The 15,625-nt window shown below is 43.5% G+C and overlaps 1 protein-coding gene across 1 annotated transcript in view; it reads right to left on the bottom strand.

Annotated features, from left to right (window-relative positions):
* The window catches only part of PDGFC (platelet derived growth factor C), a 204,826-nt gene extending 190,942 nt beyond the window's left edge, over window positions 1-13,884 (bottom strand). The window contains exon 1 of the mRNA XM_003984917.6: window positions 13,288-13,884. Within this exon, the coding sequence (XP_003984966.1) occupies window positions 13,288-13,405 (118 nt within the window). The 5' untranslated portion in view covers window positions 13,406-13,884. The remainder of the gene's footprint in view (window positions 1-13,287) is intronic.
* Window positions 13,885-15,625: the final 1,741 nt, after the last annotated feature.

Genomic DNA, 15,625 nt, shown 5'->3' with positions numbered 1-15,625 from the left:
AATTTCTCCTGCATCTCCTCTCACTTTCTCACTTGGTCAAAATTTGCCTCAAGGCTCGCTTCCTCCAAAATTTAGTTCCTTCTTCTCTGCCAGGTATGCTCAGTTCTTTCTGCGATAATGTGACACGCTGCCCAGTGCTCTGCGGTCATTTCTCCCATGTTCCTTCAGCAACTGCACAGGCAATTTCCAGCCCAGAAGTCTTATCTCTCGTTACACATACAAACTTTTGGGTCTCCTCCGGGGACTCTCAAACCCATCAAACAAGTCAAATCAACCTGTTTCTTTCCTCTTTCTTTCTCTCCAGAATCTGAAGCAGGTCCAGGCTCTGAGCTGCCAGCACAGAGCCCAATGCAGGGCTCGAACCCATGAACGGTGAGATCCTTCCTGACCTGAGCCCAAGTCGGGAGCTTAAGCAACTGAGCCACGTGGGCGCCCCTAGTGCTTCTTCTAGTCACTTGGCTGGTGAATCCATTTCTGAGGTCTCAGTCAGAACAAACCCCACTGGACTGACTGCATGGATTTCCCGGACTCCCTTCCTTTTCATATTTCCAGCAGGCTCCCATCACCTAAAATCCATTCCACTGTACCTCCAATCCCGCATGCACACAGCCACTCATCTTTCCAGGCACCTTTGCTCAAAATAGAAGTCTCCCCTGACAACTCTCCTAAGTGGTTTCTAATGGCTCTGCTGTAAATAAGTTTGCTCTTCCCTCAATCCCCACCCCCAATGCTGCATTTTATTCTGTATTACAGCTGGCTCTATGTCTTATCTCCCCATTGCACTATAAACCACTTGAAGGCAGTGATTAAGTCAAAGTCAGCAGCGCATCTCTCACAACGCCTCACGGTTCCAGGCAGGTAGTGGTGTCACTTTGTGGTATTCACCTCAGTTTGATGCGTATTTATGTAGTACACAACCACACGCAACTCCGTGCTATATAAAAGAGGTGAGTGCACAACTAAGGCAAAAAGATGTGAATTCTTGTTTTTAAGGTTGCCCAGAACCCAATTTAAAGACAGGGCTTAGGTTTTCCATAGACTTAATGCCATCTAGTTCTAAGTTAGAAAGAAAGAAAGGAGGAAAGAAAGAAAGAAAGAAAGAAAGAAAGAAAGAAAGAAAAAGAAAGAAAGAAAGAAAGAAAGAAAGAAAATGAAAGAAAAGAACAAAAGAAAGAACAAAAGAAAGAAAGAAAGAAAAGAACAAAAGAACAAAAGAAAGAAAAGAACAAAAGAAAGAACGAAAGAAAAGAAAGAACAAAAGAAAGAAAGAAAAGAACAAAAGAAAGAACAAAAGAAAGAAAGAAAGAAAGAAAGAACAAAAGAAAAAGAAAGAAAGAAAAGAAAGAATGAAAGAAAGAAAGAAAGAAAGAAAGAAAGAAAGAAAGAAAGAAAGAAGAAAAGAAGAAGAAAGGAAATAGCAAGTCACAAATTACACAGAAACTATAATATCCACCATTGTCCCTTGTTTTTTAAGGCTTATGAACCTGGAGCAGTGATTTCCGCTGCCAAACTTCCAGCAGCAACACTTAAAAGTTGCCAGTATGGTATGATGCCATCAGTGTTTAAAACTTAGAAAGGCTCATTGATTTTTACTGAGGTTTCTTACACAATCTACTTCCTTTAAGGCCAAGTGAGCCAACCCTGATTGAAGAGAAGCTGCGGAATGAATAAATGTTATGGTATCAACAGAGAAATGACTTCGTTTCCTTTCCTCACTTCACCTTCCAAGTTTATTTCTGGCTTCCACTGCCACTAGGCATCACCACCGGAGCACAGCACCACACATTCTTGTATGCCCGCCCACCCTCCTCCCCGTGTCGGGCTGCTCTGGCACAACCCCCGTACCCATTTCAGAGAAGATAAATGAATACCCTAATGGAATGGAATGGCTCTCTAAAGCAAGACAACTTGGGAGAGGCTTTTTTTTTTTTTAACCTATGTCTCAAGGAAGGCAAATGAATGTCACGGTAGGTGGGTTATAATAGCGGTTTTATTACAAGATTGGCAGAGTTACAGTAATTGTAAATCATAACTGTTGTTGGATTTCTACTTTACATAGTCGTAGTTATGAGTCTGCTCTTGTAAGCCAGAACAATTATTTTACAATTAGTTTAGACATGTCTGAGCCCAGGAGGAAAATTTCAATTTCAATCATCTTATTTTCCTTGAACAGAACCCAGTACTACCAAAAATCAGGTCAATTCAACTGTTCACACGTGGGTTTCTAACCATTTTCCAAAGTTGAACAAACTTGTAAGTGAAATGCTCAAAATCGTGAGTATGATTTCAAACTACAGTATAAAACAGCATGTACTATAGGATATGTAAAATAGGATTCCATGCACTAAAGAAAAACAAACAAACAATAAGCTTGGAACCTTCATTTTCAGAACAGAACATGGTCACGATCCTATAAAACCTAATACACCCCCCTGAATTTGGATTGCAGATCTATCACTTAAAACATCTAGTAAATGACCCAATTTGTTTACATGGCCCTGTACCTTTTTACGGCCTTTCCATAAAGAGGTTATTACATCCATTCCCTTTATTTTGTTTAAGAGTGTTTGAATGAGCCCCAGAACCACAAGCCAGTTAAACAAGCTCTTCTTGGATGGACGTGGTCTCATATAATTCACCACTACCGGGGAAATTTTCAAAACAATGTTTGTAATTTGGAAACGCCACACATTCCCATACACCAAAAGTATTTCCCGTGCTTTCCGCAGTTTTAAATGTTCGGCAGATATATTAAATAAGTCCAATTTTTTTTTTTCAGTTTTCCAAGTAAAAGTGTGGCATTTGCACTTCTTCCAGAAGATTTGCACCTCTGAGTGTTTTGCTCTGGTAGGCTGGTCATTCAGAAATGACTGTAAAGGAAGATTGCAAGGGAAATGTAAAATCCATACACTCTAATTGATTTCCTAGAATGTAAATGTGAGTTCTAAAAGGAAACCATTTTAAAGCAGTTAGTGTAATGGGGTACCCAACTGATGCCTATTAAAAGTTATCAGCACAGATTAAAGATAAATTTTATAGCATGAAAGAAAAGCTTTTTTGAAAAAATTCAACATAGAGATCATTTGATTCCTAATTTTACATTCTTATTCTTGCTTATAAACCTCAAGCCTGCTAATATTCACAAGAAAACAGATTAAAATGACTTTTTCAGGGTTTAGCATTCATCATTTAGGTGTCTAGACTGTCAACATCTCTCAATATCTGAGGCAGGTTTTGACCTGGGAAACACCTGCTATTTTTAGACTGTTGATTTTTCTAGAAATAGTAAAATGTTTTGACTGCAGCGACTAACACAAAGTAAAGACAGAGCCGAGCCCATCATATATATCTCCAATATGCATAAAACTGCATGTGAAATTATAAAAACACTAGGAGGTCTGGTCCCTTGTTTTGTAAAGGCAATTCATTTTCATGTAGACCTCCAGAAAGACAATGTACTTCTGTTTATAAATTAAAGTCAGGAACAAAATGCATACTTACAGAGACACTGCTACTTACTGAATAGGAAGCATCCCCCAGTACTTTTTATCACCTCAACATAAACACATTTCCAGTGGAGGAAATCTGCCTCCAGCACATCCCATCTCTGGCTCTGAATGTGCAGATCAATACTTTTCATACTTAAACTATCCCATTTTTTCCTTCTTGTTTTTATAGTGTTTACATATCCAAGAGTCGCTACGAGAAATACAGCTGAATCTGATCTGTGCTTTGAGTGGGTAATCCGACTGTAAATCACACTCTTGCAAGAAGGAGTCTTTAGTATATATTTCCACAGAGCAATTTGAAAACATTAGAAGCTACTGTGTTTTCCCGTGTTCTTAAACAACGTGCACATCTCAGGCTTACGTCTCAGGCTTCAAGTATGATAAATCAGAAATGATGATGAACACTACAGGTCCCCCTTATTTCCAGACCCAGTAAGAGATTTCCAGGAAGGAAGTGAATATTTCATTCTACTCATTTGTTCACATCTTAATCGCATTTTAAGCACATGTTCCTTCTTAGCACACTGATTTTAAATATCGCCTGATGCCATAGAAAAAGAAATTATAATGTTTTAATGACTCCCAATTTGCATTTCTAATCACCTCAGACTATGAATGAGAGTGGCGGTATGGGAAACAAGCTGTGATTTATTCCTTAGTGGAAAAAAAGGATAAGTAATACGACTCCTTAAAAGACAGATGTCCTTATAAATACCCAGCAAAAATAACTGCCAGAAACAACATGAGATAAGTACCACGAAAGTCCAACTTCTGTTGTTAATGGTTCCTGATCTCTGTAGTGACTCAAAAGGCAGGTGCAATGGCCAGCTGGGCATATTTAAGCGCGGAAGCCTATCTCCATCTTGCAAACACTGGAAAGCCCAAAATAGTATCCACTCACAAATGAGGCTTTCCTAGAATGCAAATAGCATAGCTTCAAAAAAAATGGCATGGCATCTAGAAAGCACATCCACCAAGAAAACTCATTCTCGTCAAGTCCTTAAGTCCCACAAAATATTTCTAGAACCCATGTATACACAAGAGACCAGAAGGAGCCTCACTAGAGAAATGTTGCAGCTTCTCAAGGTAGAGGGCACTCACGGGAATTAATTTTCCACAAAACTTGAGAGCCTTTCCCTGAAAAGCGTTAAGGCTGTTTTCTTTGCTTCCTGCAACGTAATAGCTTCATTACTCTAATTCGGTGGGCTGGAAGCTGTCTACCTTTTACCACAATCTCCTGATCCCTCACCCAGCCTCATTCCGCGTGCCATCCATTTTGTGAATGAAGTATGAAAATAGCTCTTTGTTTACAGAAGGAAGGCAATAGAGAGTAGTGTGGACACAGGCTTACTTTATTTGAGTGTAACGGAGGCTATACAGGCTGCCCTTCTATCCAAGTCCGAACATCCGAACGTTGTCTAATGACTGGGAGAAAGTTCCACCAAGAAGCAGTCAACTACGCACGCCAAAGTAGAACGCTGCTACTCCACTGTCTGCTCAGAAAGTGACAGAAAATAACTAACCCTGAAACAGAGAGACCACCTTTTCTTTTACGTGGTTTGTTCAGTGCAAACTCTGCAGGAAGCACACTGCAAACAGTCTCAGGGCCTTTGAATGCAGCCATCCAGGACACCTTTCCACTTTTTTCTTGCCTCTACTCATATTTACAACACTAGATTCTTCCTGCCTCCCACACATGATATGCCTTCTCAGGTCTGTATTCTTTCACGGACGCTATTCCCTCCACCTAGAACGTTTCCCTCTTTTCCTCTCTCAAACCCACTTCAAAATATGTCATGTCCCCTGTGGGACCTTCTCTCCCTGCACTTCTCTTCCAGGCACAGTCAATCGCTTCATCCATCAAAGGAGGATTTTTGAAGTGAAATAAAGCGTTCTGTGTTCCCATAGCACGTCGAGCGCAGCGCCACAGACCGTGAGACAAAGGAAGGACCGGTCATCCTTCTTGGACAGAGCTCCTCAAGGGCAGAACCGCATCTTCTTCTTTGTGTGTCCAGCACCTAGTGCAGAGCTTCGCCAAGAGCAGATGCTTATGAATACGTGCTGAATAAAAACACTGTTCTAATAAAACGTTAGACCATTTAACTCAGGAAGGAAGAAGCAGGTGACTCCGTCCTGGCTTGGAGTCAGACCTAGGTCCAAACATTTACCAGCTCTGAGCCCTTGGCTAAGCTACTTAGCTAGCGAAGCCTGGGTGTTTTTCTCATTCATACCCCACGGGGAGGTTATAAAGATAAGCTGTCTACTGTCTACAGACATTGAGCCCAAGTGTGGCAACTAACAGGCACTCTTCGGGTGTCATTGTTAAGCATTACAAAACCAGAGACCCACTGGGAGATCTTTAGACCCATCTACCGACCCACAAAAAACACATCCAAATACTGTGCTCCCTGTGTCTCTCCTGAGAGCTCTCACGGCGGTCTTACCAGGACGCAGTGACCAGGAATAGTACAAATCTATATCCTTGCCTTTACCATCAATGTGCCTCATGCTGTTTGGGGATGTTGGTTTCCCTCAGAAAAACAGGCCCTCCATTCTCCACTCCCTGCAACAACCTAATACACACCTCATTTGATTGAAAAATGGCTCAACTACTATCCGATAGGGTAAAAGCCCAGTACAAAAAAAAATCATAGTTTGAAAGTAAAAGAATAATAAAGCCTAACACCAAGAAAGCAAAATTAGCGAAGCCGGCCTGGCAAAGATGGTTTGGCTTAGACAAAAGTCAAATATCCAGGGAAGAAACCGTTCAGTCACCAGAGGACGGGCAGTAACTGCTTGAAGATGGCAAAGGAAACCTAATGTGAAGTCAGATAACAGGATCGGCTCAGCTCGATTTAAAATGCATTCTCGTGAAGTCAAAGACGAAACGAGCTAATAATGCTACTCCCAAAATCACTCTGAGTAACTTTAACGATAAATGTCGTTAGTATGACGCCGCTATCATTTGTAGCTCCTTTTGTTCTCAGATTTGGAAAATTTACAAACAGAATTTTGGTCATTTAATCCTGTTTTTGGCAGGCCATTCAAGTCCGCACCTATGGATTTATTTCCTGATGTTGTTGACATTCAAGAGAAATGTGAACCTTGGAATAGAATATCCTATATATTATAATGTAAATAAAAATGAAGGCCACTCATTAAATTCATTCGAAAGAATAACAGGTTGTGCTTTCTAGAGCTCACTAAGCCATGCTTATTTAGTCATTCCCATGGAACTTGTACCAGGGAGACATCCTCCTAAACGAAATGTTCAAACTTACTGTTTAAAAAAAAAAAAAAAAAAACCTCCCTGTGGAATCAAGTATTCAAATGTCAACCATCCTCTTCATCATCAATTCATAAACCAAAATACTGAAATAAACATCCATGGATCGGGTACACCTGCTTAAAATAAAGTCTCGACATGTAATAGTAACAATTCTAAACATAGCATTTCAAGTTATTTGCCAAACTGTCAGATTGCTACCCCAACAGAAATACTGTAATAGATATTAGCCAGAGTATCTGTCATATGTAATCAATGTGATTACTTTCACATTGTTTTCCGTAGTGTTCTTATAAGCTGTGTTGCACGACCACGGGCGTCCCATCTTCCTTCACAACCCACAAAGCATGCAACCCCCTCAAGTAATAAAGAATGGCTTTTACACAATGCATCAGAATGTTAAAATGAGAATCCCATTTGCCTAGTTGGTTCTTACATAAGCAAAAATATATCACCACATTAGCAGTTTAATACTGTTGCACTCAACAGTGACCTTGATGACGTCATTTCAGCTCTCCAAGTCTCGCTTTACACATAGGTGAGGATAGCCTCTCAGGATCCTTCTAGTCCTAACATTCCACACGCCATATTTATTGCTGACGTCCATCCCGCACAAGTTATCTGTGAGCCACAAGCAGAGGATGGAAAGCACACTGCTTTTTTGAGGCACGTCTAGCCATCTAAAATTTACCATTATTCAGATCCTTGGTCCATATCACACAACACCCCATCTTTGGAAAACGCAAAGAGAGGTATGCACACCAATGGCACTTTTAAGAAAGTTACTAGCACCAGTTCTAGGAAACTTACCCACTTGCTTGGTACATGCTCACCAGGTAACATGGTATATTTACCAAGATAACAAAGTAGTACTCTGATTGGCATATCCCATCACAACCAATAAATAAACAAGTTCACCTTCCTATGAAAAATCTAAAACAAAGTACAAGTTCCAAGACCAAAAAGACATCTTCAAAGATGGCCTAATATTATAGCCAACACCACAGTCTTACTCTAATAAGGCACTACATCCAGAACCATGCAACAAATATTTATTGAGCACATACTGTATACAACCCCCTGTTCCGGATGCTAAAGCTCCAAGCTCCTGAAGAGAGCAAGTCAGACAAGGTCGATACCTTCAGGGAACTCGTGTACTCTGGGGGTGGTGGTCGGGGTACGCTGACAACGACTTAACTCATTAATAACAAGAAGAATATCCAAATGTGACAATAAGCACTATGCAGTTAGTTAGCCTTGATGTGATTGTGAGGGCTGGCTAATTCAGATTAAGTGGTCAGGAAAAGACCTCACTGAGAAAGTGATCCATTTAATTCAGATGCCAGTAAGGGGCTACCCACGCACATGCACCTGACCAGTGCTGCCCACAGAAACAAGGACAACCAACTGAGGACTACAATCCCGTGCCATCCCATCATAGGCCACATCCCTATGCCTCATCTCACTTCCCAGCCCCCAACCCTTGAGGCAGCACAACAAAAGAAGCTGCAAGAAAGAGGCTTTAAAAAGGCCATCTCCTTTCTTCACTCAAGGTCCTTCACGCCTCAGCTTGGCCTCTGCTGCCAGGCAGAGAGCAGAAGAGAGAGGTGTTGGAACTCCAATATGACTGAAATTGTGAGTAGCTAAAAGTGTGAAAATGGATAATAATCAACGGGGCAGGCACACCGACCAATCAGGAAGGAGGCCAGCGGGGTGGAAATAGTACCCTAGAATTCCTGAACTATCAAACACTAACCTTGTCGTTTCTGATTCACAGATGGTCAGTTTGTCCTAAAAGAGGAGCACTGGCTCCTTCCCAGCCCGTTAGGAGTATTTGAAGATTTTAACAATCTGTGGGGTGGTGCTGGTGCATCCCAAATAAAAATCAACCACCAGAGGTGTCCTTAGGAAATGAAATAAGAGAGATTCACACACACACACACACACACACACACACACACACACACACACACCCACAGTTGGCAGAGGTGGTAGAGAAAAATATCACAGACAGACTGTTTCATATATGAGTTACACAGAGATAATACAGCATTGCATAGAGATACTCTGGCTACGTGTGGTACTTCCAAATAAAACCAGAAACATCAAAACTAGACCTAGTAAATAAAGGGACTTTTATGACTTCTACCACTTGAGCTAACACCAATAGAAACCCATGAGGAAAATTTTCGCAATTCTGGAAACATTTTTTTATGGGGGTGGGGGAGTATGGACATGATGAATGCACTGATTCAATTACTATTTACTTAACACTCATCACATTATGATTAGAATTCTATTTCTACAACAAATGTGCAAGAATATAAAGAAGATCTGTAAAAAAATAAGTGTCAGGAAGGATGAAATAAGAATGGACAAAGCTAAGATTTTGGTGTCCAAGATGGAGCTCTCTAAAACGCCACCACTGGGGAATATTTAGGGTCAGATCCTGGTGTCTATTCACAACTATGTAAAGCCTACTACAGACTTGGTCACCTTTTAGAGGTAAATATAAAATATATCACATTAAGTGTAAAAGATAACAGTTGGTAGGAGGGAAACGTTACCCAAAAAATAGAATGGGCTTTTTTTGGTCATCTATTGTGAAAAACAATATTCATCATTACATAATGACACTTTACTTCTTCAACTTCCTCAACAATCTCAAACAGAGCAGAGAACAAGGAGGAAGTTCTTTAAAAAAAAAGCCTCTAAACAACAAAAATAAATGTCACAAAGGTCATGCACTACAACTTATAGACTAACTCACAGGAAGTCCCTTTAGCACTCAGTCAGACACTATTTACTCTTAGACACCATTCTAGGGATGGTGATCATCTATTTTCAGTAAAATTGAGCTTTGAAGGGTACCCTTAAAAGGGTAGAGGGAATGGACACAACTTTGTTAGACACAGGCACATGGCAGGAAGAGGAGGAGCAAGTTGGCATTTAAAAAGAGACAGAGACAGAGACAGAGAAGCCACAAGCATAAGATACATGTACTCAGATAGGCATCACTAGATAACCACCTGTCTGCAGAGTAAATGGCCCCACAGGCCACAAAAGTTCTTGTGGAAAAGAGCACATACAATAAATGATTTTCACAGGGATAACCCTAATAGAGGCATATTCCAAATCTATACTCAAAATGGTTAAAGGAAATGAGAACAATAAGCACATTTCAGGTCTATGGATGAATTAAAATCACTTACCAATGACACAAAGTGGGTGAGGCCTTACTCCATCAACAACTTTGTGACTGGCGTCTATTTGGGCTACATGCTATAGATAAAGTAAGCTTTGGTTCTTTTCGTTTTTTGATGTATATGATCCCTTCTGCTACAACTCAGGAGAACCAGCCCAGAACTTGTCAATTTCAGAGTAGGTATTCTCTTCTAAGTGAGTGCACACAGATATTAGTAATTTTACCTGTGGTCATTCAAGAAGTATAGGCCAGGAACCCTATAAAAGTCAGTGTTCTTATCTTTTATGTCCTTTACGTTATATCTGGAGACCCTTGGTTTATATGTGAGACTTCACAGTTAGAAGTCAGGTTCAAGATGAAGGACACAAAGGTAACTCATAATATTGGAGGATAAAACTATTCTCACAGCAAAGTGGCAAGAATTGCAAATAGCGTTAAGTCAAAAGCCAGGTAAGTCATAATAACAGGGTAAATGACACCGATCCCTCAAAACGAATTTTGAAGCACCTGCATATGATTCACTCTAAATCCAAATATCTAGCATTGGCTACAGCAATCAATTTCCATTTATTTACAACACCTCTTGGGACACTAAGTCAATACTGAAATGACGCAGTCCTGGGGATCTGATTGTGTCAACATTTGAGACTTCAGAATACTGAAGAAAAGATAGTATCATTGGGGAAAGGTCTTTGAAAGCAAGAATGAGTTACTATAGTCATAATAAATAGCTCGATTTGGACACTGGGCACTTAGAAGACCTTTCACAAAATGATGCAATGCACACAATGGACCAATGACATTTCTATGTGGCATCTCCAGAAGGGTCTGTACTTCCAGAACTGGGCAATCATCAAAATTGAGAATAGCAAGAGGGCAATCAAAAATCAATCATAAATCACTATTAGGGCAAAAAATACCCACATAAGGGAATTGAAAATTGGAACACCCCACCCCCCATAAAAAAAAGGAAAAAGAAGAAGAAGAAGAAGAAGAAGAAGAAGAAGAAGAAGAAGAAGAAGAAGGAGAAAGAAGAAGTCCCAGCAAATGTGTTCACATTCCAGGTGGAGCTTCTTTGGCACCTACCTGTTATCCTCAAATCTTGGAACCTCGAAGCATAAAATCAACCTGAGCATGTGCAGGAAAATAGCTCTATATTGCCCCCTAGTGCTGGATAGTCCCACTTCTTCTCAGGCTGAAAACTACAAGGTGAGTAGTTCCCTTACCTCTAGTTACTTCCTGCTGCCAACCCTCCCAGGAGCTAAACATAGCCCAATCCTCTACCCACAGATTAGGAAACAGCCAGGCTATTTTTAGCATCATGCAACTTAGGAATGGAAATGGCCCAGCCTCTGATGGCAACAGAATGTGTGTGGCCTGCCTGGCTTAATGAACTCACCTCTCCTGAGAGTGTGAACCTACTCAGTAAAGTGGCCAACGACCACAGGAGAGATCTGGGGCCCATTACAAAGAGGTGATGGTAGGCGGATCACAAGAAAGAATGACAACCAGAGGCACAAGTAGCAAAGGGAATCAGGAAGATGCCAGATGCCAGGCTTGACAAAAACAGAAGCAGAAGGAGAAATGATAATGGCACAGGAACAATAAAAAAATAGAAGACAGAAGCCAGGAATATTGTGCACTGTCATTTTAGAGAAGCTTGTCTAGTAAGAAACAATATTTTGAATTGGACATTTATTTTACATGAAAAAGAACAAAGGTTGGTCTGATCTGTTTCCTGCCAGGGTACAGCTGGTGCTGGGGCTCCTTTGATCACTTTCCCCCAGTCCTCTGCAGCTCCTGTGATTAGAGATAGATCCCTAGGCTGCCCTTTGATCAGCAGCTCAGGCAGCCTGCAGGTGCCATGAGCCATCACATTAGCAAGTTGTAAGAAGCAACTACATTAATAGTGACTGATAAATGTGATAATGTATATTTACTGCACATACAGCAAATACCAAACAATGTCTACAAAAATCCCAGGAATGCTTATTTAATCTATCTCTGTACTCTAAAACTTTCTGTGCTTTCTTAAAGATGAACACTTTCAGAGAGTTTAAATGCAAAGTTGAAGTTTTAAAACACCCCAATACATAAAGAAAAAGTTGCTGTGACTTAAAAACAGAGCACACACCATTCTGATTTTCTAGGTACGCTGCTTGTGTTCCTTTCGCCTGGTTAATAAAGTGACAGCATCCTTGCATTCTGAATAGATGGCATCCAAAGCAGTAAAAACATGCACATTTCTTTTCAAGTAAAGTTACGAGCCACCACTTGTAAACAGGGTATTTAATATTCTAATTTTAGACAGCCTACATTAACATTGTGGTTTCATGGGCAGTATAAAATTTCTATTTACAAAGTATTCTCAAAAATGACTTCATAATGGTAGATCAAGAGAAAAAGAGTTTAGAAATTGAATGATGTAAATCATATGGGGTTCAGAGGCTAAGCAAATTACACACCCTGACGCTGCCCTGGCTTTATGAAAGGAGCCTTTCTCCAGCTCTGTGCAATCCCAGCCCAAGGGAACTTGCATCTGAGAGTTTTCTAAACATTTCAGGTACACTTGAAAGCTGAAAGTAATTCTCATTTCCTATGCAGGATTAAGTCGTTTCCAGCACACACAAAATAGCAGTCATTCACCGACACATATAAAAACACACACCAGAAAGGTAAGGACTTCAGAGTACAAAGGCACATTTAAAAAAAAAAAAAAAAAAAAAAAAAAACAGAGCGCAAGAGAAATACATATTTAACTCTCCCCAAAAACGTCCACACGGCCTCTTGACCTGTGTATTTCCTATCTACGTACTGATTAACTGATGCCTTTCCACTTTGAGTGCTTCAATTAATGCAGCTGATAGATTTCCTCAAACATCCCCCTCCCCATGAAAAAGAAAAGCTGAGAAAAGTCAAACATGCCAAGACTCATTCATTTTGGACTCATTTTCAGAGGCAGTTCTTGAACTTATAACTCTGGCAATGAAAGGTTCTGCAATGTGCGTTTGAACTGACGTTCACAATCGCTCCCAGAATGTCCTCTCTAACTGAGCCAGCAGTGGCACTCACGTTGCCCTGTTACAGCTTTGTGGCAGCTCCCGAAGCTGCAAACTGCACGTAACCTCCTCAAGCCCATGCCAATGAACGCAGCGCGTGTTTGCATGGAGAGACGACAATACCCTCGCAGGCTGGTGTACATCACACACTAACGCACAATGCCAACGTAACACATACAGCGAGAAACAAGAAGGGGGAGAAGGGGGGGGGGGGGGGGGAAGACTCACCGTTCTGTTCCTTGTTGCTGGAGTACTGGAATTTACTACTCAGGTTGGACTCAGCCTGAGTCCCGTGTCTCTGGCCGGCCAGGGCAGATGTCAGCAGGAGAAGCCCGAAGAGGAGCATTTGGCTGACTGGGGCGAGAACTCACTCACGGCGGGCGCTTTGGAAGCAGCTACTCCTGAGTCTCTTTCACCACCGCCAGGGGAAGGCTGCACTGGGGTGGAAGCGCCGAGCCCGCTCTGGCAGCAAGGAATCGCAGGGTAGTTTCCACATAATCCCATCCAAAACTTTTTCCTAGAGTCCTCTTCTGTGTCTCCAGTGTTTGAAAAGGATCAAAGCAAAACCTGGACCTGAACCAGTTTCCCAAGGTTTAAACAAATCCTGAGCTGTGCCGAAGTGGTGGGGGTGGGGGTGAAGGCGAGGGAGGAAAGAGGGGGTGGGGACGCGGGGGAGCCGGGGGAGCGGCGAGAAGTCACCAGCAAGTTGCTGGGAGCACCTGTCAGTTCGGGGGACAGGACAGAGGCGAAAACTCAAGGGTCGAGCGAAGCCAGCCCGAAGCCAAGTCGGCGGCGAGCAGTTTCTGATCAATAACAAAGCTGCCAATAGATGCGCTCTCCGGGCGCCCCTCTCCCCCGCCCCACCCCCACCCCCGAAGGGGGAGGGGGAAGAAACAAGGCTAGGGCGCCGCGGCGGGTCCCCGGGGCCGCGGAGCCGGAGCGAGGCCGGGGGGCTCCGGGCCGAGGCCGCCCCGGGCGCCGGCGGAGGGAGGCCGCTGGGCTCCCGCTCCCCAGCCCGGCGCGCAGCCTGCGCCCGGTCCCGACCGCCGCCGCAGCACGGATCCCGGCACCTGGCTGGAGTTTTCCGCGACCAAAGTTCACCTTGTTTGGGTGCGTCCCCCGCTCCTCGAAGCCAAGGGAAATTCGGCAGCTCGGGGTCACCGCGGGGCTCCAGTCGTACCCGGTCCCCTCCCCCCACGCCTCGGGCTCCGCGCAAACCTCGGGGCTCCGCGCGGCGTCTCGGCACCGGGCAGAGAGAGAGAAGGCCGGCGGCCCAAGGCTCCGGCTTGTCCCCTCCCCTTCTCTACCTTCCCCCAGCCGGCGGCAGTCGGGAGGAGGGGGCCGTGGGCAGAGCCCGGGCGGAGCGCGCTGCTGGCGAGCGGGGGAGGCTGAGCCGCTCTCCCGCGGGCGGCCGCAGGGGCGGGCGAGGGTCGGCGCCTCCGGGAGGGGCAGCCCCGGGCCGCGTCCGCTCGAGCCGACTCGGCCGCCAACTGGCGGTCCAACAGGTGCTGGCACAGACAGGGGGTGCTGCGGGGCTCGCTGCAGACAGGACCTAAACGGCCCAGGCGAGGAATGCAGCCGGAGCGGCCCCTGGTTTCCTTCCCCCGGGACACCCCTAGCCCCAAATAAAGAGCAAGATGGGTGGCGAAGGGTACTGCAGAACCAAAACTGAGTGCAGAAGAACTTCCTGCAACTCTCCCTCGTCCCCCGCCCCCCGTGGTCGTGACTCGTCATTAATTTCCGAGGGGATCCCCGTAACCAAAGGCTTGGCCAGAGTTTCTGGACCGGAGGAAGAAGGGAAATTAGATTTCAAAGATTTCCCTTCAGTTGCCAGCTCTGTGAAGCGAGATGGAGAGAAGAAAAGTAAAGACAAACAGCCAGCACATTAACAGCAACATTCATTCATTTCGCAAACACTGTTATTTGTTGACCGCCTACTGTGTCAGGCACTGTTCTAGGAGCTGGGGCGGCGGTAGTGAAAACACAAGAAAGTTTCTGTTCTCCGGAAGCTTGCATACTAGTTGAACTTTATTAAATTAATATCAAGAGAGTCCCGTGGCAAGCAAATCATCACAAATGGCACCCTGCCTCTTGCTAAATTAAGTTCATGCAAACAATTTGGCCAGGTATGGTGTTCCACCGGGGGGGGGGGGTGGGGGGGGGGCTGGAAGAAAGGATATAGCCTTAAGGTACATGCTGAAATATGCGTGGAGTCTCAAATGGCTCTTTTTCAGGAGACCCTTTCTGGCCTTGCAAGGCCATCTACTGAGGGTGGAGGAGAGCTGCCCTTTAAAAGGATCCAGGGATGCTTGAGAAAGGCACGTTCACCTATAGGACCAAACCAGGAGCTGACCTTCCTCAGTCATGCTGAAAAGGCCAAGCCCTCTCCCTGTATTTGGACACCCACTGAGACCCACCAACTTGACCTCTCTGCAATATCCTGGTCCTCTTTTTTTTTTTTTTTTTGCTTCTTAAAATTCAAATAAGCTCAATTCCTCTTTACTCACCTATCCCATTCATTCATTCATTCATTCATTCATTCATTCTTATTTCTTTACCACTTCTG

Source organism: Felis catus, chromosome B1 (assembly GCF_018350175.1).
Source record: "Felis catus isolate Fca126 chromosome B1, F.catus_Fca126_mat1.0, whole genome shotgun sequence".
NCBI lineage: Eukaryota > Metazoa > Chordata > Mammalia > Carnivora > Felidae > Felis > Felis catus.
Note: the sequence above shows the minus strand (reverse complement) of the source record. Positions and strands in the feature narration are given on the sequence as shown.